At 40.9% G+C, this 27,324-nt stretch overlaps 1 protein-coding gene across 7 annotated transcripts in view; it reads right to left on the bottom strand.

The window, feature by feature from the left end:
* Positions 1–27,099, bottom strand: part of RASGEF1B (RasGEF domain family member 1B) — a 34,826-nt gene extending 7,727 nt beyond the window's left edge. For 2 of the 7 annotated variants that reach the window (XM_060147953.1, XM_060147959.1), the window contains exons 1-14: positions 26,969–27,099; positions 26,259–26,307; positions 24,003–24,099; positions 19,585–19,674; positions 14,585–14,767; positions 12,772–12,894; positions 12,250–12,387; positions 6,911–6,964; positions 6,604–6,816; positions 6,038–6,112; positions 4,531–4,626; positions 4,314–4,416; positions 2,539–2,618; positions 2,298–2,393 (exon numbers count right to left, since the gene is read on the bottom strand). In XM_060147953.1, the coding sequence (XP_060003936.1) occupies positions 2,298–2,393; positions 2,539–2,618; positions 4,314–4,416; positions 4,531–4,626; positions 6,038–6,112; positions 6,604–6,816; positions 6,911–6,964; positions 12,250–12,387; positions 12,772–12,894; positions 14,585–14,767; positions 19,585–19,629 (1,206 nt within the window). In that variant the 5' untranslated portion in view covers positions 19,630–19,674; positions 24,003–24,099; positions 26,259–26,307; positions 26,969–27,099. Of the gene's footprint in view, positions 1–2,297; positions 2,394–2,538; positions 2,619–4,313; positions 4,417–4,530; positions 4,627–6,037; positions 6,113–6,603; positions 6,817–6,910; positions 6,965–12,249; positions 12,388–12,771; positions 12,895–14,584; positions 14,768–19,584; positions 19,675–24,002; positions 24,100–26,258; positions 26,308–26,676; positions 26,891–26,968 lie in introns of those variants that run through there. The other 5 variants (XM_060147954.1, XM_060147957.1, XM_060147958.1 and 2 more) reach the window with 5 other exon arrangements.
* Between the last annotated feature and the right edge of the window lie 225 nt (positions 27,100–27,324).

Raw genomic sequence — 27,324 nt, 5'->3', positions numbered from 1 at the left:
TCCCTTTCACAATATTCTTGGCAACTACACCCTAAAGGCATTATCAGTTCCACAACTAGAAATGAACGCTGATGATCAGAAATGGAATGGTGAAAGGACTGAAAACCATGCACTTGTACGAGAAGTGGTTAAAAACCAGGAGACACAAGGACTCACGGAAAAAAACAGCAATTTAAAGATCATTTAATGGCCCTGATGCGAAAGATAGATTTTTTTCTATATGGTACCTAGAGATGTGCCACATTGGCCACCTAAACATAATTCAAAGAATATCAAAGATTATATTACTTTATTCACACTGCCAGGAAGACTTTAAAATAGGAACTGACTTAGGAATAAAGAGAGTCTACCCTCACTTCAAAAAAGGAAACAGAATCCCAATTCTCTTGAATAAAAGATGAATTTTTTTCCCCAAATGTTTTCATTTATAGCCTTTGAGACCACTTGTGAAGAAGAAATGGCGTATTGCTTTAAATTGGTGGTGGGATCATTTGTTTTACGAACTACAGAACACAATCCACACACTCACACAAAACTGGTTAAAAAATAACAAAACTAAAGCAGACAGAATTTAGTAAATGATGGAAAGGGTAAATACTGGAAAAAGCTATGAGAGTTCCACGAGTACAACGTTCAGTGAGATCTTTGTGGGAGGGCTGGACTTCAGAATTACTTTGGCCAGTACTGCAGCTCCTGACCAAGAGAGATGATTCTACAGCCTCTTCCTCGCTAAGGCAGAGGCCCTCTAACTCACGGAGGTCCTGCAGAGAAAGCCTTGCTTCCAACACGGAGAGGTGAAGAACAGGCTGCAGACAGCCTCCCACAGGTCTTCACACTTCAGGGTACTGGGATCCTCCCATGCATGTGATCATTTCCCAAAGGTTGAAAAATTTCTGATTCGATTTTTCTCAAAGTAGTCTCAGGAGTACTGGGATGTGGGCAAATAAACTTTATATTTTTCTTTTTCATTCTCCTCATCCTTGTTCTTTCTCAAAGAGCTTTAACCTTCTTTTTAAATTTTATTTATATTTTGGCTGCGCTGGGTCTTAGTTGTGGCACGCGGGATCTTCCTTGCAGCATGCGGGATTTTTTAGCTGCAGCATGAGAACTCTTAGCTGCGGCCTGCATGCGGGATCTAGTTCCCCAACCAGGGATTGAACCTGGGCCCCCTGCATTGGGAGCTCGGAGTCTTACTCTTACCCACTGGACCACCAGGGAAGTCCTGGGCAGGTAAACTTTAAATGCTGGTAAACTCCCTCAGGCTAAATCGAGATAGTTATCTCTGCTTCATCCCTTCTCTGAGCTTGTTTCTTTATCAAAAAAAAAAAATAATAATGTATTTACAATATCTCGCAAACATTATCAGAACTGATATTTTGGGTTTTGTTGAGAAGCAATTTAGCATGTTTAAAAGGTGGGGTTTCTTTTTGTGTTTGTTTTTATTTTAGATCATGGTGGCTGAAGCTTTTTGGGGGAAGTGACTGAGAGGCCATGAAATTTTTTACCCTCATTTTCGTTTATTTGTTGAAGACATAGTTTAAGTTAGAAGATGGATAGAATCTAAGCAGAAAATACCTTTCATCAAGCAACCTTCATCAGCCCATTTACTGCAACCAGGTATTTACTTTTCAAATAACATGATCTCCAAATGTCAAAATGACTTATCCTTCCCATGTATGAAATGTGCCAATGAAGGACCCTTTGAGTCAGAAGTACAGTTGATCCAAGATAATGTGAAATTGTTTAAGGGCAGGGCAGATAGAGTGAGGATCATTCATCTCTCAGACATCATCTCTGTACCTTTTCTGCCACCCACATATCCAATTAGTAACAGCAGGCCTAATGCTACAGCAACTAACCTACTTTCTGAACATAAATGACTTAACCATGGGAGGTAAGCTAATTCTTTAAGAGAAAAGGTTACATTAAGTCAGCCACCTTGTGCAGTGTGTAAATGTCTGTTTTCCATTTAATCAAATTACTCTCCAATGCTATTAGTCATCTTAACATAGGACTTAATACTTACTGCTTGAAACGCAACTATGACACATTACAAAATAGTCATTTAAATAATGCAATAATAACATTTGCGAATTTCTTCACCAAGTTCCCTTTCCCTCTCCTCCTTCCACCCTTCCTTTAGCGCTCCCCTTCCCTCTGTGGCAAGTGATAAAAATGTCTACAGCACGCGGCCTTGCTTCTTTAGATCTAAACTAAAAGAAGCTCAGTACAGTAGTTCACATTTCAGTGCAACACATGGCAACTCTACTATGAATAAAACTCCTTTAAACCCATACCTTCTCTCTGCTGCTATGAGCAGTTAAAGACCTTTGTGCCGCCCCACGAAGAGCTGTTCGATAATTGTAGAAATTGCTTGAAGGGTCCATCTGATGCTGAAGACAAAAGAGAGGAGAGTATTAACTACACACTTCTCACCTGCAGAAAGTTTACGAGACCTCACTTTTAACGCCACATAAAAAATTCCAAATAATTCAGGCGCAAAAGGTTACATAACAGCAAAACAGCAGCTCCACATACCTCAAGAACGTCAAACTTCGCTGTCTTCACTTTGGCCCAAGTTTTTTTCAGTCGAGAGACTGGGCTCATATTCATGCCAGCTTCCAATTTAAAATGGAGGGGGAGAAAAAGAAGGTGGAAACAGAGAAATAAGAGAGGTCATTCTAACTTATGTTCTGAAAAAGTGTTCATTACTAAGTGGAAGGAAGTTAACTTTATACAAAAAACCTGCCAAATGATTTTCCAGAGTAGTGGTCCCATCTCATACCACCACCCATGTCTGAGAATTCTACTTGGTCCACATCCTCACAATATTTGGTTCAACTAGTCTTCTTAATTTCAGTCACTCCCATGTGTGAAATGCTATTTCACTGTGATTTTCATTTTAATTTGTATTTCTCTGATCACTAATGATGTAGAGCATCTTTTCATATACTTACGAGTCATCAGTATAACTTCTTTTGTGAAGTGTCCAAGTATTTTGCCTTTTTTTTTTTTTTTTTTTTGTGGTACCCAGGCCTCTCACTGTTGTGGCCTCTCCCGTTGCGGAGCACAGGCTCCGGATGCGCAGGCTCAGCGGCCATGGCTCATGGGGCCCAGCCGCTCCGCGGCATGTGGGATCTTCCCAGACCGGGGCACGAACCCGCGTCCCCTGCATCGGCAGGCGGACTCTCAACCATTGCGCCACCAGGGAAGCCCCTTTGCCCTTTTTTTAAATTGGGTTATTTGTCTACTTAGTATTGCTTTGTAGAGTCCTTTATAGATTTTGAGTACAAGTTCTTTTTTAGCTAGATGTATTGCAAATACTTTCTCCCGTGAAATGGATTGCCTTGATATTTTCTTAACAGTACAAGAAGGGAATTAAATAATCTTCTATTACCTAGACTGTGGATCTTTCAGGTCTTTGATGTAGATGAACATCTGTTCACTATTCTCATGGAGTAAGCCAGATAGAGACCTGAAGCTTGGCCAGTATTTTTATGGGGGAGATAAAGGGGAAAAAGAATCTTTTTAATGGAAAAAAGAATTGGTGAGAGGGATTTATTAGAATCAAAATTATTGAATTAAATCTGGTAGATTCTCTGGCTTCAAACTGACCCTGACTCTGAAGAGTCAGGCAAATATTCAAATATTTACTGAGTACCTAAAATGTGTAGCATAGCCATATCATTTATCATATAAATTAGAATATTTTTTAACGAAAGAGTCATTAACCATAATTGTGGCAAGAAAACAGGTATAAATTGGGAAAACCAAGACAGTGTTACCCCCTGCCCTATGTTTATAGAATGAACAGTCACTGGCATTAAAATCCCCATGATACAGAGGAGGAGCAAAGTTTATATGCTGGGCTAATAAGGTCGGAGGAGGATAAGTACTAGTGACTTGGGTAGTCAGAAATGTTCCAGCTTCTCAGGCTGCCCTCTTGTCTTGCTGATGGAATCATTTGATTTAGTCCCAGATCATATATTTCTATAATGCTTGATACACAAGCTACTCAAACACTTTCTAAAATCCTTAATTTAGGCACATATCTCACGTGTAAGCCTTTATACATAAATATTCAGATGAGGATAAACTGACTAAATGTATTCCATGAATTCTTATATACTTAAAAAAGATTACACATACTTGTACCAATTTGGATATTTAAAGCATTCTGGACGTTCTGAAACAAGTCTAGATTAAACAATACAGTTTTCATTAACAAAACTGTACTATCTGCAAATTTTCAGTGGATACATTTCACAGGATCTATAAAAATAAAGGACTCATATCTCTCAGAAAACACTCACAGATTATTGCCATCAAGGAATTAAAGTTGCCAATGTTAAAACACTCCCGAGCTACGTCAATGAAATACTCAATCATCCTTGCTCGGTGCTTCTTCTTTACAGGCTGTATAGAAAGAGAAAAAAGAGGGCAGTTATCCAACATGTAGACCCAACAGATGTAAAAAGTATGAAAAGATAATATAGAGGGCTAGAAGAAAGAGAAAATTCATTTTCTCACCATGCAGATTTCTGTAGCAACCAAGTAGCTGAGACGATTAAACCATTCCACGTAAGCTTCTAAGTTTCGTGTTTTCTTCCGTTCACTGTAGCAACTCTATAGAGAAAGGAAAGTGAGCAGAGGAGTTGGAGAAAAAAAGAGTGTATTAAGCTCTCCTTTTTTTCAGATGTGGGCCTTTATTCTCAGTGTGTGAATTAGGAAGGCTTTCTAGGATAAGAGTGGGGGTTGGGAGGGGAAAGAGAGAGAGAGGGAAGCACTAACATTCTTGACTCTCCTTACAGGAATATCAAATCTCTTAGTATAGTCCAGTGAAAACCCGAAGGTCTAGAAATCTATTCTGCTGCATTCATGACAATCTATTCTGATGAATTCATGATTTGTGCCTTCTCTCCCAGGAAGCTAAGTTACTCTTGGGGGGAACTGTCCTCAGAAGCACAATTCAGAAACAAAAAAAGGGTCTTGGCTGCATTCTAAAACAATCTTGACTAATTAATGGGGTATGAATACCAATTGCTGTCCGCACAGCACGGAGAAGCTGAAAGCGCAGAAGACTAGAAAATTTTCTCTTAAAATTAAGTCTAGGAGACAATTTTGGAACTTCGTGTAGCAAGAAACTAAATATCTTCCAAGGTAGATAAACAGAAGCCTACATCATCCTGGTCTTTAATAGGGTGAGTGACATATTGTTCAAAAACAAAAAGAAGTTAAGCTCATCTCAGAGTTCAAGGCCAAACTTGAACAGGTTAATTACACCCCTCTTTCCTTCCTTCCAAATGAAACAAACAAATTTCAAAAAAGTCCACTAGCCTCCTATTGCAAAACCTAATCTTGACTTCCTGTACTGAGCAAAACTATTCTAAGGGCGGAAAGCAGCTGCTGCCCCTTCTCCCAAAGGAGGGCTTTCATTAGTGGGTGATGCAGTCTTTGCTTAACAATTTGAAATACTTCCTGGAGGTCACTGGGGGAAAAATTTCTTATGTGTGTGTATACCGGTTTTACAGCCCATGCCTAGTGTCAGTTTCTTTCCATATGGGCTGCATCAGGCAACAAACCTGTCATGAGGGATTCACCTTAAAACAAGAAGCAAGGCAGTAAAGACCCAGCCTCAGCACACTGGATGTGCATCCTGTCTTTATAGCTTCTGCTATTGTTGAATCATGAGCAGAGCATCCTTTCGTATTTTCCTTCTGACTTAATCTGCTAAAACCATTACCCTTTTATCTCCTACCTTCACCACCACAAATGCCCACACCTACTTGCTTATTAAATTTCCCAATAAGGAGGAAGAGAGGTTAAAAGTTGGTGGTAGGGTAAGAATATCGTCAAGGCACTTAGAGACCAGGCTCAAGAAAAAATGTAATGAATCAGGTATGGCTAATGAAAAACAAAAAAAAAGTTTTTAAAACCTAAAACAAAATTGTTCCAATTTCTGTCTCTTGTACCCACTATCATAGACTAAAGAATTCCATTGCCAATTTCAGGGCTGACCTCTGCGTAGACCAATTACCTTGTCATTGTCCAAAGGGTCCTTCTGCACAAATGCCTGAACAAATTCTTCTGGGCCAATATAATTGAGCCTCTCCTGAAACACAAACCCAGCAGGTCAACAGTATTAAACAAAAGGAGAAGAAATGGTCTTTCCGTTCTGTCTACTGACTTTTAACACTACCCTCATTTTTTAATGTAACTTGTGAAATAAGCCTTTAACCCTCAAAATTGTCATCATCTTCAAGGTCTGAGCAGAGGCAGTTTTCTGCTTGGGTCAGTGCTACACTAGAGAGTAAAAGGCTGAGCGAGTTATGGAAAAATTAACTAGAGGGGGAACATGAGGAAGGTCAATAAACTCTTTGCTCTTCAGTCTTGCTTAGTATTTATTTTAAAGTGAACTCCCAAAATATCAGAAATAGTCATATTCAAATGTCTAAACAAAACACGTTCCAGCTATTTCATAGATTATTTCCCATTTGGATTATTCTAACCCCTCCCTTGACATTACCGCTGACGAACACACTGTCTGGTTGTCAGAGCAAATCAAGTGTGGGTTATAAAAGACAAGGATGACAATGGCCTTACTAGCTCTATGTGAGTCAGCTGCTGGGCCAACGTGTAAGGGTCACTGCAGACAGTAATAATGTCCCTTTGTATGGACTGTGGCTTGGTCTTGAGAAGTGTGAGCCGATCTGTTGACGTGGAGCTGATTTTTGCCAGGACTTCCTCATACTGGCTGAGCGCGGCAAGTTTGCGGATTAGACATTGGATCATCTGCTGGACATTCTTCCTGTATGTCTGCCAGGAAACAAGCAAAGGATTACCTCCTTGCTCTGCTTGTCTGTTTTCACCACTACGCAAACTCAGAGACTCTGTACTTCAACGCTTTTACCTTCACGTTGGACAGCCACCTTGGTTGAGGGCAGTTAGAGGATTCAGCTTCGCTCTAACAGTTTAAAAGAGACACATACACATAAGGTGTCTTTTCAGATTTGTAAGACTTGGTTCTTTTCTCAGGCTGCTCTTGAGAGTACAATTCAAGTTGGGCCATGAAAACACAAGGATGATTTAGATGAGCTACTGAGGGAATCCAGTATAATAAGAACCACATATAACTAATGTTCTCTGGGCTGGCATAGGAATGTACTGGTTTTCTTTTAGTAGGTTAAAATGTGTTGATCTCAAGTCAGAGCATCCTTTTCCTAATTCTTTTTCTTTAGAGTCACCGTCTAGATTTTTCTCCTTCTAGCATTCCCAATCTCATTAGTCTAAGGGTACAGACAGCTACTTAACAGAAATACACCATCACTTCCTACTCAGCCCCCAACCACCTTCCTGACTTCCACATAGAACATGAGTTACCACCAAAAAAAAGCAATGGATATTCCTTTTTGGTATCTGACTTCCAGTTGGTTCATGTCCATTTCTTTTGCATTCATGAGTCAGTGCTAATGTTCACCACCAAACTCTTCCACATGGCAATTCTACTCATAATGCTACTACCAGGTGACACCTTGTTTGTTACTACATCATGCTACCGCCACAATACTTAAGAGAAATTGGTTTTAAAGCAATGCGTGTATTATAGATAAATGTCAACCTCTTGACTTTTAAAATAGTTGTTAAGTCCAAGAAAGAGCTCCACAATCAACCAATTCCTAAGGTAGAGTTACATGTGTAAGTTAGGGTATTCTTTTATTCTTCCTTTTTCAGGCAAAAATTGCCAAACTAACACTTATCCTTCTGGGTAAACTGTGACACCTGTTATCAGAGGTTATCAGAGGCACACAGGCTGCTTCAATGCTAACGTGGTCCTTAGGTTAACAGCTCCAAAGGAGGACAGTCCTAGTGAATTTACAGATGAAAGCCCTATGTCCATGCTTTACTAACTAATCAGCTCCTTTTAAAAAGGTACCACAATATCATTTTCTGAGATTAATTATCTGAAAATTAAATGGCATCTTACCTACAAGTCTAAGAACCATCTTTTTTTACGGAAGTAATTTGGTTTACCAGAGCATATTATAAAACTTTAAATGAATAGATATTTGCATACTTAAGCCAAGGAAAATTAAAAATAGAAGGAAATGATCAATTCTCATATAGTCAAGGCAAAAAGGCACACACAACCTTCTTTCTTTTCTTTTTCTCTACTTGTCTGATGTATATTACTGAGTTCTTTAAACTGGTCCATTAGATGACCTTTTTCCCCTCTACATTCACAGACCACCCTGAAGTCACTAATGAAATACCTAAGTGTTTAAAAAATTGAGCCTTCAAGGAACCTATCTTCCACACAGCATTAAGGTTATCAGTTAAGAAGATGGTATCTATTTGGTAATATGGTTGTCACTCAAAGAAAATGCCTCTTTCTTTGGAATTCGAAGCAGTTAAGGCCAAATTGAGGGCTATTTTAAATCCCTCGCTGGGGGTGAGGAAAATGGGTGAGGAGGGTCAAAAGGTAGAAACTTGCAGGTATAAAATAAGTCAGTCATGGAGATGTAATGTACAAGATGGTGACTACAGTTAATAACATTGTATTGAATATTTGAAAGTTGCTGAGAGAGTAGATCTTAAAAGTTCTTATCACAAGAAAAAACTTTTGTTAATTATGTAAGGTGACATGTTAACCAGACTTACTGTGGTGATCATTTTGCAATACACACAAATACTGAATCATTATGTTGTATACCTAAAACTAACAGAATGTTACATGTCAACTGTACCTCAATAAAAATAAATTAATAAAAATAAAATAAAACCTGCATCCCTTGCTTCTTCTACATTCATAATCTTGAGTTACATAAAAATCGATGAACTTAAAATGGTTTCTTCAGTCTTCTGTCCCAAATGTCATAATAAATGCTCCCTGGGTGATTCTGACATGCAGCAAAGCCTGTCTGGTGAAAGACTCTTATTCTACACTTTAAAAAATGCTTTTTAGGGAAAGAGGTAGAGTAATGGATAGTGGAGGATTCAGCTAGTGAGCAAAACGCAGCAAAATATGAGAACATGTATGCAATAGGGTATAGGGGAAAAGCTATTCGAATAACAAAGAACGTGAGTGCGTGTGTGTGTGAGACAGAGAGAGGATATGTGTGTGACCTCTTTAAAAAGTTTGCTGCTGCCATTTGATTCCATTCGAGAAACCAAAGCTTCGTGTTGTTAAGCATGCTTTTTTACGGAATCATGGATTGCCAAGTACGTACTTATTCTTTTTTATAACTTCAAATGCCAGTGACAGTAATTACCTGGCAAATAAAGACAGAATAAAGACAGGCCCCGTAAGGAAGAGAAAATTGCACTGTACCCACTATAGTCATTTGTCATGTAATTGAATCATCAGTTTCATTTCGGGTTTCTTGCTGTCAAGTCCTAATAAACCTCTTCATTTTGGGCAAATCCTTAGGGGAGGGGGGTAACATATTAAGCCATGCTATGTGGAACTGTCCTAGCAGATTCAGAAGAACTCAACTAAATTATACAGAGGGCACACCTGGATCCACTGACTGCCAAAGAAAATCCCTAAAGTTCCAGGCAAGAAGCAGCAAGTCCCAACCCAAGTGCACACTCCTTCCCATGGAGGGAGATAACTTTTCAGCAGAGGGAAATATTTTTTTCCTATTCCAGTAACCGATTCGTTTGTTCACTCATTCAGTTCATTCATTCAAACACTCCTGAGTGCCTATTAACTACCAGATACTGGGCTAGGAGTTAAGGATGCTATCTGAACAAAAGGAGCACAGCATGGAGTCTAGTGAGGAAAAACAAGTCATAAAGAAAGTAATTACTAATCACAGAGTGCTCTGAAGGGAAAGGGTGGTGAAAGCCAAGAATGGGGGATGACCATGGCTGGGGAGGCCAGGGAAGGTGTCTGCAAGGAAAGACACTTAAGCACATGGCAGATAAGTGGCCTCCCAAGTACAGAACTGAGGAAAAGAGCATCCACCACAAAATTTTAGGGCTGAAAGGGACATTACTACAGGGAGGTTACCTCTATGATTTAGAAATGAAGAAGGAGCAGAGACTTCAGGGGACTTGCCAAAGCACTCAAATCAACCACTGCCAAACGTGGACCCGATTCTGAACACTGTCTAGAAGTGACTAAAGGAATACAATCTCACTGGAAAACCCAACCTGATCATGGCAGGTGACATCTCTCCACCCAAGCCCTAGGCTTATCTTCTCATATCTTTTCACACTCAAAACCGTCTGAAGATCTCAGGTTTATCAAGGATTTGTTATTAACACAGGATGGCTGATAGGAAGCCCAGGCACAAGGCTATCTGGTCCCCATGCTTGGTTCCATCCAATTCTTGAGTGGCTTGATCCTGTTAAAAAGAGATCGGAACCAATCTGGCCAACACAGATAGAAGTGACCCCCCTCATGGACTCCCATGACAAGAAGGACAAAAAGCCATCCATTTGGCATTGTATCTGAAAAAGATTTTTAAGGTGTTCCTTTTGGGAAAAACAAGTCGTCATTTCTACCTTTTAAAAAGGCAACAGAAGGAAGGGAAGCTGACTGCCACATCAAGTTAAGTACTGACACAGAACTTAACTGAAGTGAAGCACTGCCTGACTCGGAGCTCAGCCTCCACACAAGAAAAAGCCCTTATGATGCCACTAATCTTTTGAGCAGCTTGCCATAAACTTAGGTCACGGAGCCAGCAGTGACCCTGTCAAGCAACACAATAGCTTTCCCTCTAAGAAAAGATTTACTACAAAACTGTGATGCTTAACTTTTGCCTTTGTGAGTGACGGACCTACCAATTCCTACCTTGCTAGAACCTGTTACACGCAAACTAGCAAAATGATTAGAATAGTCATAATTTGCAGAAGGACTCAGGGAACCACTCATTCAGGCTTGCAGAAGTAATGGCTCTCTTGAGCACCAGTGTTCAATATAATGTCATGGGGAAGTGTAAAAGGGTTAATTCCATTTTCATGAAAACATAACGTGGGAAGCAAGTGAGTATTTTTCAAGTGCTAATCTTATATAATTTGTCTGATTTTTTTTAAAGTTAGGGGAAACAGTATTAAAATGTTTTCGCCAGAAGTAGACAGACTAGATAGGTGTCTTGTTCCATGATCTTGACAGCACAGCCCTGAAAGAATGATTTCTCCAGGTAGGTTATTCATAATGGGAAAATGCATTTTAAGATGGATGAAACAAGACATCACAGCCTTTGCCAAATGCTTCATCTACCTTTTTCTAACACTGTATCTGTGCCTAAGTACAGAAACTACAAAGATATCCTTGCCCAACAAGCCTCAAAACAGAGTAACAGCCTTCCAGGCCTGCTTCAAAGAGGATAACCTTGAATTTGTCACAGCTAGGTAGCTCAATTGAGGGAAGTGATATTTATGAAAGATTATCTAACAGACTTACTTTCCATCTCCATCTAAGTCTAGTTGCTAAGCCTTGAATCAACTTCCAAGCACAAGACTTGGATTCTTTTTTCTTTGTCTTCTCCACTCCTAAAGAATTACCTTTGTTAATTTATATATTAATCTTTCGGCCTCAGTTTTTTATCAAGGAGCATTTGTTATAAACACTATACAGAGCAGTTTCCACGATCTCACTCACAAAGTCCTTGCAGGAAATTTTTTTAAATTTTCATTTAATTTAATGCTTTGAAAGATTACTATGCTTTTTCTTTTCTGACAGTGAAAATTACATAACCAACCGTATTTCCCTTTTACCTGGAGCTTACAGTTAAAATACAGCAATCTTGTCCTACTCTACTGATTCTCAGTATTAGCACATTTGTTTTCTCCCTTCCATGATACAAACTCTCTATTTCTGATTTATTAATATATTACTTATTACCTGTTAATATATAAATATGTTCTTTTACATGTATTAGTGTTTATATCTCCTAATGTGATATTTATAATCTAACTTGCTAGGTCAAATCTTTTTGGAAGGAAGAAAGTTATAAATAAAATAAAATGAAAACACACTTGCATCATGAAACCTGTGCTTGAGTTGACATGAACATACCCCCAAATTACTCACATAAAACTCTAGATCACATCCCTTTGAAGTGGGATTGTATAATCATCCTCCTTTGACACATCAAACAGACCAGTATGCTATGGAGAGGACCTGCCCAAAGGCAACAACAGAAAAGAAGCACTAGAGATGCCGATGCATAATTTAGCACCACTTCTCACCAAGACCCTGCCTGGAAATTCGAGTAATTGTACTAAATTCAGGTTACCAACCTCCTCACCACTGGCTATTCGGTGAGCCAGATCTTTTAAGTTTCTCATCATTCTTTCATCCCGAAAATCATAAGGAAATGTTTCTGTCCATTCTGTCAGGAGTTGAAGAATTTTGGGTGCAATTTTTCTTATCTGATTCTAGGGAGAAAAAGCAAATCAAATTCAGTGATATCTATCAAATAAATAATTACAAACAGGGTTAATGGTAAACTTCTAGTGCAAAGTCTTTGGGGTTAAAGAAGACTCTAGTCTTTGGGGTTAAAGAAGACTCTTGTCCCCCTTTCCCAAGTCAATGTCAAGTGCTACCAACTTAAGGCAGGACGGAGGGATCTTCCATGGCACTAGATTTATATTTGTTCTTTATACCTTTCCAATTCCCTCTGCATAGCCATGATACCATTTATGGACCTCAGCCTGGGGAGAAGCTATGGTTACTTAAGGAAACCAACTTCACAAAATCTAAGCCATAAAGCTACCAAACTTAATGGAAAAAAACGTTAAGTTCAAATAAGGTATCATTACCTTATCACCACTAGGATCACTTAGTCTCTGGTGCTCAACACATAAGTGGCAAACTTTGGCCATTAGCTCATACGGATGCATAAATAACCGAGAACTCAGTAGGAAGGTAAATATGTACGTTCTCTGTGGCAAGAGAAAAAAAAGTCATCATGGTTATATTCTCTCTGAAACTAGTATCTTTCCTATATATTATACATCATATAGCACTAAGTTCTCTTTAGCAAAGTTAAAATGCTACAGTTTCAAAAGTGATGCTTACTAGTAGTAAAACAACCTAAGATGGATTTCTCCTTTACTTTGTGATATATATTTTCCCTTAAACCATACTAAAAATAACAGAAGTACAGGGTAAGTTTAGCTACTAAATTATTCACAGTACAGTTTTACATCCATCCTCTGGGAGCCAGGATACCAGGACATATAACTCAGTCTAGTAAAGAAGAATGAAATTCAGCCCAGGGAGATCAATCTAACTTAAATATACCACCCGTACAGATTCTTGTTCTGTGTCCAAATATTATGGTAACTCAATGGAAACCAAAAAAATCACCCAACCCACATCAGCTCAAGAAATCTCCAGTGGGTCCAGTATGACACACTGGAGCATTTGTGCGCTTGTGTCAGAACGTTCAAAGACAGACTTTCAAGTAATCTATTTACTTGCTCAAAGACTAAGCAATTTGATAAAACATAATATCACACGATATACTTTTCTTTAACCACAATGTCTCCCCAGAAGCCAGTAATGAAGTAAAGCTTATTTGTTATAATACTTTCATACTCCCAATAAGAAGAAAAATTCCATGGGTTCTTCTCCCCCTTCAGTGCCTTTTGTAGCTCATAAACACTTACAGGGCTGAACAAGGGATGCCTTTTACTTTTGATTAGAAGTTTTCCCTGTGTGGCAACATATTTGAAAATGCTACGTAACAAACCTCACACACACAGAGATAACTCAGTAAGAAACATTATGGTGAACTACAGTGGCAAGCACAAACTATGGTGAACTACAGTGGCAAGCACACCAAGGTCATTATTACATTTATAAAAACATTCGAATCTAGCGCCTGGATATTTCCATGAAATCTTTATCAACAAGCAGCTGTTGCATAACAGGGGCAGCCGTAGCACAAGGGAAGGGGGAAGAAACATCACGTGCCCCAGAAATAGAAAACCTGGGTTTGAATGTTGATGCTGGGAGTGAGACCATGTGCAAATTCCTCAACATTCTGAATTTCCATTTCTTCCTCTCTAACCTCTTGGAATTGCTGTAAAGACTGAGAAAATGTAAACGAATTCCTTAAATTAGAAAGGATTATCCATACAAATGTCAGTTATCAAAGTAAAACATAAACAAGTGAGTCTGTCATCTGATGTCGAATCTATAAAGAATTGCATCTTGAATGTAACTCTTGTTCTCTTTTCTGTGAAGTTTCCCTGTGTAACTTCACTTTTCTCAGCATAGTTTTGGAAAACAAAAAGGCACTAACCATTCTAGGAGCATCTAATGTTCTCTGGCATTTCTATTTAAGGACCAAGGTATGTGCATGAGTCAAACCTTACAGGTATTTCATTTAGATGGTCTCTGACTGACTACAATGTGATACCAACCCTGAAAGGAAAACTGATACACAGACATATCATAACCAGGTTCAATCTGATCTCAAAGCACTCAATAATCAATATGCAATTTCTTATTAGAAAAATTCTTAGTAACCCAGATAGAATTCTGCAGCATCTAGGGTCCCTGTCTATTCTATTGTAAATTCTGCTGGATACCAAGGACGTGTTGCAGGGGCACATGGATACCTACATCCGGATAGTAATCCACATTAGGTACTAAGTGCTGGATGAGTGCTTCCAGAGATCCGGAGAGGAGGTTGTTGTCATGGTAATACAACCCTCCACAGCTGTCCTCCGCAGACTGATAGAGGTTTCGGTTGTAACCGCTGCTGTCAAACATTGCTGAAAAGGGAGGAGTTTGAGGCATGCTTTCCTAAAATGAGTAAAAAAGGAAAAAACAGTGTCAGTAATATGCAAAAGAAAAGGAAACTTTAATAGGCATTAGGCTTTCATAATCACGAGGAAACAGGCAATTTTTAAAATAGGTTAGGTTCTGATACAATCTGAGAACCCATCAAGAAGCAAATTGCTCTTTGGATAACACATGCATGTATATTTTTGAGTACCAATGTCATCCAATAAAATACCATAAAACACTTGGATCAAAGGCTCCAATCTGGACTTAAATTCAAGTCTCTGGCTGCCGTGTTTAGATATCATTCCTTCACATTCGGTTATGAAGTCAGGGAGGGGAAGTGAGCTTTAAATTGCTTTAATCCCCTGAATCAAGTATTATCCTAAGGTGGAGATGTGTAGGCCTTGAAAGTTGGATGGGAAGAATTACATAACACTTAAGAAATAAATACCAGACTAGCATTGGGCATATGAGGAGATAACCAAAACAGAAGTTGAAAAAATGAAATTGTAAAAGAGGCCTAGAAGTAAAGTATATGTGTGTGTGTGTGTGTGTGTGTGTGTGTGTGTTTATAGACGCACACGTATATCAAGAGATTTAATGCTGACTCCCCAGCTTTCACTGGAAGATCGGATGCTATTGATTTTCACCCCCTTTGTGTCAAATTCTTTTGGGGTGCAGAGCTCTATAAAGCTTCAGTTCTCAGTAAACACACAGCCTGAGCAAACACCTGATTTGGGGAGCACTGCCTTCATCCGTGTGCTCTGCAACTCACAAAGCCCTTGTCAGAGGATGCCTGGTAGAGGCCAAAGGCTATTAAGTTATTACTTGGATTCCTAGGGACAGAGTTCCCAGCCCCAAAAACAGACTCCAGTTCTGGCAGCATGTCTGGACAATGGAGGCAATTCAGGAGCTGCAGAGAGTGAGGGCTTCAGAGGCAAACGATGAGGGGAAGCCAAACTCCAGGGCTTGGACTGACAGGGACAGGGTGTGCAGAGGCTGCAGGAGGACACAACCTGGGCTAATCCCTCTTTTCAAGATGCTGAAAGATATCTGTATCCGAAAGGGGGAGGGGCGTGGGGCCTGTCTGAGGAGGCACATCCATTACTCCAAGTGCATCTGTTCTGGTTCCCACTAATGGGGGCCACAGCATCACAATGTGTGCGCATGCCTGGGCAGGGGGTGGCCAGGGGTGGGATGCTGGGAAAAAACAACGTCCATTATAAGGTGACTTGGCAGGTGAAAGTGGCATTTAGGGAAAGAAGCATCAGGAAAGAGAAATAGAAAAAAAAAAAAAGCTTCAGTATTTTGTGCTCTGTCCCATCCACAAACCAATGCTGAGGGAGAACATAAAAGGATCCAGCACAGAGAAGGAAAGACAAACATCATATGATATCACTTATATGTGGAATCTTAAAAAAATTATACAAATGAGTTTATTTACAAAACAGAAACAGACTCACAGACATAGAAAACAAAGCTTCGGGTTTACCAACAGGGAAAGCAGCAGCGGAGGCGGGGGCAATAAATTAGGAATTTGGGGTTAACAGATACACACTACTATATATAAAATAGATAAATGACAAGGACCTGCTCTATAGCACAGGGAATTATATACAATATTTTCTAATAACCTATAATGGAAAAGAATCCAAAGAAGAATACATATATGTATAACTGAAACATTTTGCTGTACACCTGAAACTAACACAATATTGTAAACCAACTATACTTCAAAAAATAGTTACAAGTGGGAAGAAAGTGAGGACTGAGAATCACTCTGTCTGGGGAGACTTGTCACTACCAGAGTCGTCATTGCCATCCCTCTCGCTTGGGCAGGACATGGTCATAATGGCCAAAGGAGCAGGAACTGAGGATGTAAATGTTAACACAAATGCTCCCCACTTAGTTGGTAAGACCTCACACATAGGAATCACGGTTAGATGAAGAACTCAATGTTAACATTTTATAAGGCAACGGACAAAGTATGTTTCTGTCCTCTTCAAATTGCCAGTTTTCTATGAGTATGTTTCATGTGCAATATCATCTTTGCAAATGGGTTGTCCCTGGTGGGAAGAAAAACAAGAGCCTGTCTACCTTTGCCCTGAGAAACTCAAAATGTCCTTAAACTGGGACACCAGGACCTGAGATGAGAAACATCTGAAAGTTACTTCTTCCAGCCTGGAAGGAACCTTCCCTCTCTGGATGTGGCTTTCCTGCCTCTGGCTTAAAAAAAGCTTTAGATGGTTAAAACCACACAATATCCTTGGTATCCAGGATGACAAGTGGAACTCACTCTATCCATGCCCTTGAAGTTGTTTTTCTTTTTTTTTTTCTGCCAAGAACCATGAATTTTCCTTGATTTCTCCACTTACTCAGTACTACCGAAACCGTCCTAATACTAAGTGCTTTGGGGAGAAGGTTGGCCAGGATTTGGGAATTTCAGAAAAATCAGAAAATGTTAAAAGTTCAAAAGGACCATAGAAATCAAATGGTCCAAGATGGAAAATAGATTTCATTTCACTTCCTAACGGCAATCAATCCAAAGTGGTTGCCAAAAGGCCGGATGAAGAGTGAGGATTCAAAGCCTGTAACTGGGTGGGGAATGTGTGCTAAGGGATTAGCAATGACCACAAAAGAGTCACAGAAGAAGCCAAGGCCCAAGCGTCATGACAATCAGGTCCACTCTCCTCTGTCCATCAGTTTGCAAACTGAGACCTTGGGCAGTGAGGTGAAGTGGCCAGGCTAGGACCACACAGCCACGTGGCTACAGCACCACGTGAGCCCCACGGCACTCCTCTGAATCTTGCACCCCTGCTGCCTTTGGTAGATTGACAGGAAGCACCAGCCACAAAATAGTCACAAGTCGGGCTTCCCTGGTGGCGCAGTGGTTGAGAGTCCGCCTGCCAGTGCAGGGGACGCGGGATCGTGCCCCGGTCCGGGAAGATCCCACGTGCCGCGGAGCGGCTGGGCCCGTGAGCCATGGACGCTGAGCCTGCGCGTCCGGAGCCTGTGCTCCGCAACGGGAGAGGCCACAACAGTGAGAGGCCCGCGAACCGCAAAAAAAAATAGTCACAAGTCACTCAGAGTTCCCTTTCAAAGGATCGGCACCAAAAGCCACCAAATATTTGTACTTGTAATTATTTACTCCCATAAAGTGGACAAGGACCCAGATTTAATGAAGCCCTAATCTAGGGCTTAAGAGCTGTGAAAACTTTGGAAAGTCACTTACTCAGCCCCTGCCCCTAGGTATGTTTTTCATCTGGAAAATTATTTCCAATTTTGCTCACTCCTTCCGAAATTCTAGATGATAACAAAACTACCAATTTTCTTTATAGCGAAGTTAGAGCATTTTTAGAGCAATGGCAAAAGGTCTTTGTATTGTTCCTTGGAAATGTGTCACAGGATTTCTTTGAGGAGGCACAAAATATCAACAACAACAAAAAACCCCTCCAACCAGGCACCAAAAGAAAATACTACAAATAGCAATGGACACCAAACCGAGATAAGTTAATTGAGGTTATAGTTTATTATACTTAAAAATCAAATTTAAGAAGAGAATCTATCATAGGTTGTTTTCAGCCTTCTAATTAGCGCAAAGTCTGTTGCCAATCAGCTGATTGACCACAAACGAACTTGACTGTTGAACTTGCGTAGAGCAACAACCAATGGCTGAGATTTAAGTCACTCCAAGAGACCCAGCCCCTTAGTTACATGCACAATGGTCCTATTTTCCCACCTTGCCATATACTGTCAACTCCTTAGGCCTCCACCTTCCTCAGTGTGCATCCTTATACTATGGGATCCTGTGTGCTGGAAAAGGTCTCCACAGTCCACAGCCCTTTACTTCTCTGATTCTTGCTCAAGGCCGCTCCCCTGAGAAATGCCTAGATGCACGGTGGGCAAGGCTCTGAGAATGTCAGCAGCTCCCGTCTGTGTAAGGTTTACTGCCCACAAATGCCTTTTTGGATATTATATCTACCTTGCTTGGCAGGGATCCTTACTCTGTTTGACTGCATAAGCACGGGTTCAGAAAAACTTCATTACTCAGCTGGGGTTACACATCGGATAAGGGACAAACAGGCAGGGTTTCAAACCTAGTCTTCAGACTCCAGGTTCAAAATTTATTACACTACATCATGTTATACTGCAAATGGTCTTCTTTGAACTTTTAATGTTTAACCATAAAATGAAAAGCCTGTCAGTCTGTCCCAAATTGCACGCTATTAGAAAAATTCACATGTTTTACACGTTCTACATAAATCCTTGCCCCAAAGATGTACGAACGTCATTAATTACTCTTATTAAAAAGCAACACTATCAACAAAAGTATTTAAGCTACTGACCTTTGCAATCAAAGCATAGTGCTATCTAGACAGACTTCAGAAATTCTAATATACACTTCTTCATATTTTATTTTCTTTGAAATTGGGATGCACATAAATAGTTAAGTGATAAGAAAACCTGTTTAACTGTCTTTTTTTAGCAATATATAAAATAAAAGAGCATCTTACAATGGATGACATTTTAGATTCAACGAAATACAGTAATACTTGCTTGTACGTACTTTACAGATTTCCAGTAAAAAAGATCTGATGAGACAAATGACCAAAAGAGAGATCATGGATCATGGTACATGTAACTAATTTCTGGACAATCTCTAGCAAGTGGTCAGTCTAACCATTTTCCAGAAAGATCAACTGCCTTGTGTAATAGACGCATTTGATAAACGAGGGGAAAGGTCAGCAGAATGGCACAGAGAGTACTGCTTGTGAAGTGGATTTTTAAGTGCCTAAGAAGATAAACATAGTAGATTTTTTTTTCCTCTCAAGTACCTTTCTTCTTATTACCCACATCAAGAACCACTGTTTGTTCAGCATGACTCAAATTTGACATCCAAGACTTTAGTTCTACCTGCTTCAGTTCTGGAATGAAAGAAAGTGAAGTTCAGAATATTAAATATTGGCTTAGTTCTTGTTTAAGAAAACAAATTCATAGAATATCCAAGTACTGCACATGAGAATCCAGAGAAGCATTTAGCCCCAGATGCTATTAACTCCAGAAACCATTTGCTAAAGCCTCCCTGGTGGAAGAAGGGCTAAGTGTAAGGCAGTTCCTACCCCACAGCTTCCATTTATTTTCTTTAATCTCAGTGTAGCTCTGACTTCTTATCTGCAGCAAATCTTCTCTTTACAGCTCACAATTACTATTTTCTGCCTGTTGGGTTCTGTAAACTCTCAATTTACTCTTCTCTACCCTTTCCAACATAATCTCAACACCAACTTCTCCACTGTCTGCCATCCTTCTTCAGCACAAATTTTGCCCAACCCAATATACCTGCTATGGGGACCTGCTAATCAAAACTCTGGTTTAGGAAAAACTGACTATTTCCAAAATGAGAATATGTGACAGCATTAAGTACTGGCCTTAATTTGCTGTTAAGTCAAACTTCAAAGTAGCTAACTCCTTTGGAAAAAGTGAGATTTATGAGACGCTTGAAAAAGCTGCTGACTCTATTCAAATCACTACCAGTAAGATAAGACAGAGGACAGGTTAATCACACAAGCAATTCTCACCTTGCAAAATTTCATTTGTAAGCCAGTTGCTGGAAACTCAGAATATATTGTTTGGCCAGTAGCTCTTAACTTTTTAGGAAAAGATCACAACTTCTCCACACACTGCCCCCAGAGAAATCGACCAACAGGTTTGTATATACTTTCAAGGAGTTCAGACTCCAGATTAGGAAGCACATGTGCTGGCCTGTACAGAACCTGGATCGTATTTATCTACTTCCTCAAAGAAAGAGAACATAGTGGTTCTGAAGGGAACCTTGTTTTAACACATTGAAGACTGGCTCCTTAGAAATCAACCAATACATGTAAATATTTTCTAGTAGTACTGATCCAATGGCGTTGAAGAGAATGAAAAAGACACTTCTTTCGGTTTGCATAGAGATATTTAAATAGCTCCCCCCCACACACATTGAGGGAGTACTTTGGGATAAGGGGGAGGCAATGAGACAATGGGAAACAGATTTTGGTTTTAAAAACAATGACCCAGGGCTTCCCTGGTGGCGCAGTGGTTGACAGTCCGCCTGCTGATGCAGGGGACACGGGTTCGTGCCCCGGTCCTGGAAGATCCCACATGCAGCGGAGCAGCTGGGCCCGTGAGCCATGGCTGCTGAGCCTGCGCGTCCGGAGCCTGTGCTCCGTAGCGGGAGAGGCCACAACAGTGAGAGGCCCGCGTACTGTTAAAAAAAAACCCAAAAACAAACAAACAAAAAAACAATGACCCAGGCTAAAAAGAAAGCTCTGAGCTGCCAAAATTAGCATACAGATTACAGGTTCTTCTGGAAAACTTCCCAAGAGGAAGTAAAAGATATCCAACCCTCGTATACAAGATGAATGTTCTTTCTTATATTTAATTTGGGAAGCTGAAAAGTTGGTTGACAGACAAGATATCTTACCGGGGCAGCTAATTCAGTCACAAAGATATATCATGTCCTTCCAAGGACCCTGCAAAAGTTCAGCATGACATTGATCCAGCAGCAAGGAAGCAAGCTCTAGGTGATTTAAGGGATGAATGGATTTGAAAGGCATGCCTAATGGTTTCAAACCAACTAAAGCACCAGATGAAAAGCTGCCTTTTTTGAAACAACAGACTGTGTTTGAATTAGTGACTGCTTTTGCACAAGGTTATTTACGAGGAGGCAGGTGCATCAGTCTAAGGTGGTTTCAGGTGACAATTCCAATTGGAAGAGGGCCAGGAAAAGATGGGTGTGGGAACTAAATCAAAAGCCATCCTTCAACAACTGCTTTAGGTGTTTGGTAAATCTCTGCCAGGATGTCAAGTCAGCATTTCCTTTACACTCAGGAGAATGAGATAGCAAAGGTAGGAGTCCAAGATAAAAAAGGTTTATTTCAGCCCCTATTTCATCACAGAGCACCTCAGTGAAATATTTAATAAATCCAATGTCTTTATATTGATCGCTATCCTTTCGCTTCTGTTCAAATGCTGGGCATGTGTCCAAACGAGGTAGAGGAAGCCCTCCCTATCACAGTTGAACTTTGAGAGCATATTTGTTTAGGGAGGAGAGGCTTAATTTAAGATCCGGCAATGACTGGTTCCCAAATTCCCATCTAAATTCCAAAGGAACTTTGCACCTTGGTGAGATGCAGCCTCTTCCTTTTTTCATTTAAGGCTCCAGAGATCGGAATGAGAAAGAGTTCACATATTTCAACTTTACTCCAGCTGGGATCTCAAGTACTTTTAGCCTCCTTTTGGCACGGCTGGATCTCAGAATACAAGTGCTGACTGTACGCTCAGAGAGTGTTTCTCTAACTATGGATTCAAGTTAGGGGAAAGTAAAAGTCAAGTCTCCCACACTGTATAAAACATGCTTATTTTGAGCTTGAAAAAAGTCTCAAAGATTATCTTCTCATTTCTTTCTAGCAGCATCTCTGGACACTAGAAATACTACACCTCTGCTAACCTCCTTGAAAAAAGAGGTATTGTGTTGAGATTACAAACAAAACAGAGTAGACGACTCAGAATCAACTCACTTCTTTGGCATGTGAACAAAAAGTAAGTAACTCCCAGATAAGTACATTCTTTGGAACTGAGCCCCAAATGCTTTGTAGATTTCATGGTCAAGGGGAAATAATCAGTATTTTTGAGGAAAGAAGGTCCTATTTCTCTCTACAATGATGGAATGGTGGTATTTCCTGATTTATTATAGGATTCCACATTAAAAAATGAATGTGCATTTTGCTTGATTTGTCCTAGATGCTACTTAAATTTTTCTTCACTAATTCCTAATTAATGGAGGAAAGGGATTCTGACTCAAATAATTACCATCTTTGGTTTCCCTGAAAGAAAAACAAAGCTAAAATTTGTCATCTTTTGTCTTGGGAATATCTTGTCAGCAGTTTATTAAGACACAAAACAACAATTCAGTACGTGGCAACTACAAGTGGGCCTGGAGAATCATTTAAAACTTTTCTATGAGATAAATCTTTACTAATTTTTTTTTGTAGGAACTGATCACAGCACATGTTGACAGTCTTCCTGCAATGTTTTTAATCGTCTACAACTGCCATGCAGTTCCTGAGCTTAACAGTAGATGGCTCCACGTGCCTTGTCTTTGAAAGGATTAGTGCTTTCTAGCAGTAACAGTAGGTGCTGGTTTAAAAAATTCAAAGGATAACTAGAGTTCTGGGGGAAAAATTTGAGAAATTGGTGTTTGGGATCGTGGAATATTATTGAACTTTGGAAAGTGGCATTGCTCATGATATACAGTTGAAAACATATAAAGCCAGTCTATGTCTGGGTGCCTGTCTTGGGTGCCTATGATGAGAATTAATTGTCATTTTCCCAGAGGAATAAAAGTGATCTTCTGGAAAATCAGAATCATCGTTATCTAATTAAGTGTTGCCAAAAAAGAACCTTCTGGAATATTGGAAATGTTCCTCTTCTGTCCAATACAGCAGCCATTCACCACACGTAGCTATTATCGAACACTTAAATGGGGCTAGGGCAATTTTTGTTTGTTTAATTTAGTTAAACTTAAGTTCATATATCCCCAGGTGGCTATTTACTGAACAGCACGGGCCATTACCTTGAACAGCACAGATATAAGTAATTGAATCATTTATACATGATAGATCTCAAGCTAAATTATAGAATATCAAATGGGGAGCATCCTTTACTAAAACGGTTTATGTTTCTAAACCCCATTCACCTCAGCATACTTAGTGAGGACATTCAGTAAACAAGTAGAATTTTCTATTTACAATTTATTGTGGAACATGGTTACTGGGATAATTTTATTTTTTTGGCTGCAAGTTCTTGAAAAATTACCCTTATCCCACACCCCCCTCCATTCTTCCCTTTTAGATAAATAGAAGGATACTAGCATTCTATAAAGTGCTTTCCTTTCTTACAAGACTAATTTGTACTTTCCCTGTGTTAAACTCATTTTCATACCAGGGCTTCCTAATAAAATTTGAATCAATTGAATGACTTCCAGATATAAATGTACCTTGACATGAAATTATAAACACACAAACCTAAGAAAAAATGATCGGTCAAAAGACTGGTTTTAAAATGACAAAATAGTAACACTGACTTAAAAAGTCCAAAAAATTTTCCTGACTCAAACTTCTTGAAAATAGCATTTTTAAATACACTTGTAGGAGAAAAACAAGAGCAAAAAACAGCTTAAGCAGATAATAAATCTCTACATAATTTTCACCAATAAGAAGAAATTTCACTCTCCTCTCTTCATTTCCACACACCAAGTAGCTGAACATCTAACTGCAGACCATTCTTCAGCCTTCATTGTTCCACAGCTAATAAAGGGTGCAAATGAACGAGGTGATAGTACAGCAAGATAAATCAGTTAACACAGAGCTAAAAGAGACTCACAAGTCATCTAGTTCAACACCTTGTCAATTTCACAGATCCTGCAGGTATAGGGAGAAAGTAAGTGACTTGTTAGGGCTCCAGATTGATTAGAACCCTAGGCTCTATTCCCAAGGCAGAAATCTGCCCACAGCGCTAGGCTACATCTGTCATCCTAGGATAATCAAGGGTTGCACCAATCTAGTTTTTATAGATTTAACTGGAAAACCAAAAAGGACAACTAAAGGGGGGGGTAACACCTGTATTCAACCACTAAAGACAAAATTCCCATCAATCTTAAGCAGTATTTTCAACAGTACAATTTGTCTCTTTAAGACCTTACAAGATGTTATAATGGCTGTTCCATTTATTATTTGTGGCACCAGAATCAAGATTCTAAGTCCCTGCTTCAGGGATTCCAGATTCTTCTCCCAAGTAAGGGAGGATACCCTAATTTTCTCATCTCCTGTCCAAGCAGGTACTCTCTTTGGGGTCATCCAAATGCTCCTCCGAAGTCTAATTCTTCCAGGCCACCTCTGGAGATTGATCCCACCACTTCCGGTGCCATATTAGGTAACTTACCAACATAAACAGTCACCTAGTTTTGCCCCTTCAATTTTCTTACTTTTTCCTAGATAGGTGTTATTCAATTGATTTTTTTTTTTGGTCTGTTGTAGTTTATTGGCCAGTAGTTAGACTGTAAGAATGTAATGTTAGTAATAATATAAGAAATGTGAATGATTATGATAAATAATAAAAATTTAAAATATTTAACAATATATGCCTAAGAATAACTTAAATTAAAAAAACAATAAATATAGTTTATGGTGATTTTCGGTTCCAAAAGACAGAACGATCTCAGGAATCAGATTAAATGTCTAATGGAGCATATAAAATGGAGCAAGACTGAAAATGCACCAGGGGAGAAATCAATTCGAAGAATTTAACACTCCATTAGACCACTGAAAAGTACTACACTTAGTAGCCAGAAATATTGCCACCTCTAGGAAGACAAAGCATTGACCCACATGTCGTGGAAGAATGCCAACAAGACACTTGCTAATCAGTAGCCGATCTTCTCCACTTCTCCAGAAAACCTGCTTGAAAGGCGTAACAGAGCAGCGCTTGTGAACCCTGACTTCTGTCAAGTGCCCTAGGTCCTCCTTGGCCCAACAATTGCCCCCCCCCATAAACTAACCATTAATGATAGGACCTAACAAGCTGCCACACTTTTTAATCTGCTATGAAAATCTTGACAGCCAAGAATTTTTCTTTCATTTTAGAAGTCAATTCTACATTTGCTCTAAACCTCACCTGACTAGTTGTTTTCCTTCCAAATCTCCAATCAGGCATATACTCTGGTTAACTGTAACCTCCTTGTTTCTTAGCACAGGCTTATCACCATGGTCCATGTTTTAAACTAAGACACAGCTATCACATGCCAAGCTCTAGCTACTGTTTTCGGGAGGAAAGAAAAGTTATTCACCCCATCTGAGTCTGACTGTACCAGACATTATTCAAGAGTGCAAAACCCTGATCCCTGAACTCTTCCCTTTATGCACGCAGTTCAGAGACCCTCCCTCGGCCATTAGAGATCATCCAGGGCTAAATATAGATCTACGCACACCAGCGGTCCCTGGCCACCGTCACATGGTGCTGCTGACGAACTCCTTGGAGACGCCTTCTGCCCAAACATACATACACAAATTTCTGTGCATATTCATCCATACACACTATACCCACCGAATTCGTCGGCGAAGACGGACACATCTACATTCAGAAGAGAAAGTGGCTCCCTAGAGATCCCCTCCTGCGGTTTACTACACTTGTGCCGCCCTCCGCACTGTCAGAGGACCTAGCTACGCTGCTTTCGCCTGAGCTGCGCGGATCAGGTTGGGGTAAGGTGGGAATCAATACTCCAGTGGATCCCAGACAGACACACACAGTTACACTCCAGCCCCCCTGTTCCGCCCTGTTCAGCTTGTACAGCACTGAAGTTGTTTCCACGGTTCCCCTAGAGAGAGGAGCCTCCCCCCGCTAGCGGAGGCTCCCAGGTACCCACAGTTCACGTTATTATCGCCCGGCCAGGTGACCCGAGACAACTCACCTGAGCTCAGGGCAACAGCAAGGCGACACGTTGTGTCCCAAGTTACCAGCTGAACGGAGAAAGGAAAGAATATCACCTCGTCAGTGGCGAGCACGTGACCTCTGTTCCCTTGTCTCTTCCTAAGAGTCAGACCTTAGATTATAAGGCTCCGTCACCAAAAATAAGCAGGACCCCCAACTGCCCACCCCCCACACACACACTCACGAAAACTAGCCAAGAAGTAGCAGGAAACAACCTAGCTGTGCACAGGAAGGGAAGAAAGGTTGAAGAAAGGATGAAAGCGACCAGAACTCAGACAAATCCTCAAAAACTGTACCAAGATCTCGAGACAGAAGGCCTGGCTGCGGGATCGGGGCGAGAAAAGCAAAGCAAAACCCAAGCCTGTCCCCGCCCGGGCCCCAGTAGCTGGGGCCCGCACCTGCTGGCACCGTGTCCGCTCCCGGGGCGGCCCCAGACGCCCTCGGCGGCCTGGCGGGAGGACTCCCCACTTCCCCCGCTTTTGCGGGACGCTCTGCACCAGCAAGCGCTCGCTGACCAGAATCTCCCGCCGCCTCCAGGGGCACTGGCAGCCGGGGCGCAGTCAGAGATCAGACTGCTCCGCGCGCAGCTCCCGGGCCGCCAGGGAGAGCGCAGCGCGCAGCAGGGTGGCGCGTTCCCGCTGCCGGGCTCCGGTTTCTCCCGTGAGAACTGCTGACCAGGGAACAACCCACCGGCAGATGGACCCGGGGTCCTCGGCTTCCCAGCTGTTTTCCGCGTGCCCACCAACGCAACCAAAGTGGAGGAAGCAAAAGAGCGCAAAAAATTCCGCCCAACCAGTCGGGTGCCTTGTTTATACTGAAACTACTGCCACCGCCGCCGCCGCCGCCGCCAACGCCGCGCACACCCCCTTCTCTCCGAGTGCCCGCCCCCGCCGCCAGCCCCGCCCCCCGCCGGCCCCCGCAGACCAATCACGGCGCAGCTCACCGCCCACTCTGCCACCGCCCCCGGCGCCCGCGGCCAGCCCACGCGTCCCCGGGGGCCCGGGACTCCAGTGGCGCGGCTACCGGTTGTCCTCCCACGCTGCGGA

The sequence above is a fragment of the Lagenorhynchus albirostris genome, chromosome 4 (assembly GCF_949774975.1).
Source record: "Lagenorhynchus albirostris chromosome 4, mLagAlb1.1, whole genome shotgun sequence".
Taxonomy (NCBI): Eukaryota; Metazoa; Chordata; class Mammalia; order Artiodactyla; family Delphinidae; genus Lagenorhynchus; species Lagenorhynchus albirostris.
Note: the sequence above shows the minus strand (reverse complement) of the source record. Positions and strands in the feature narration are given on the sequence as shown.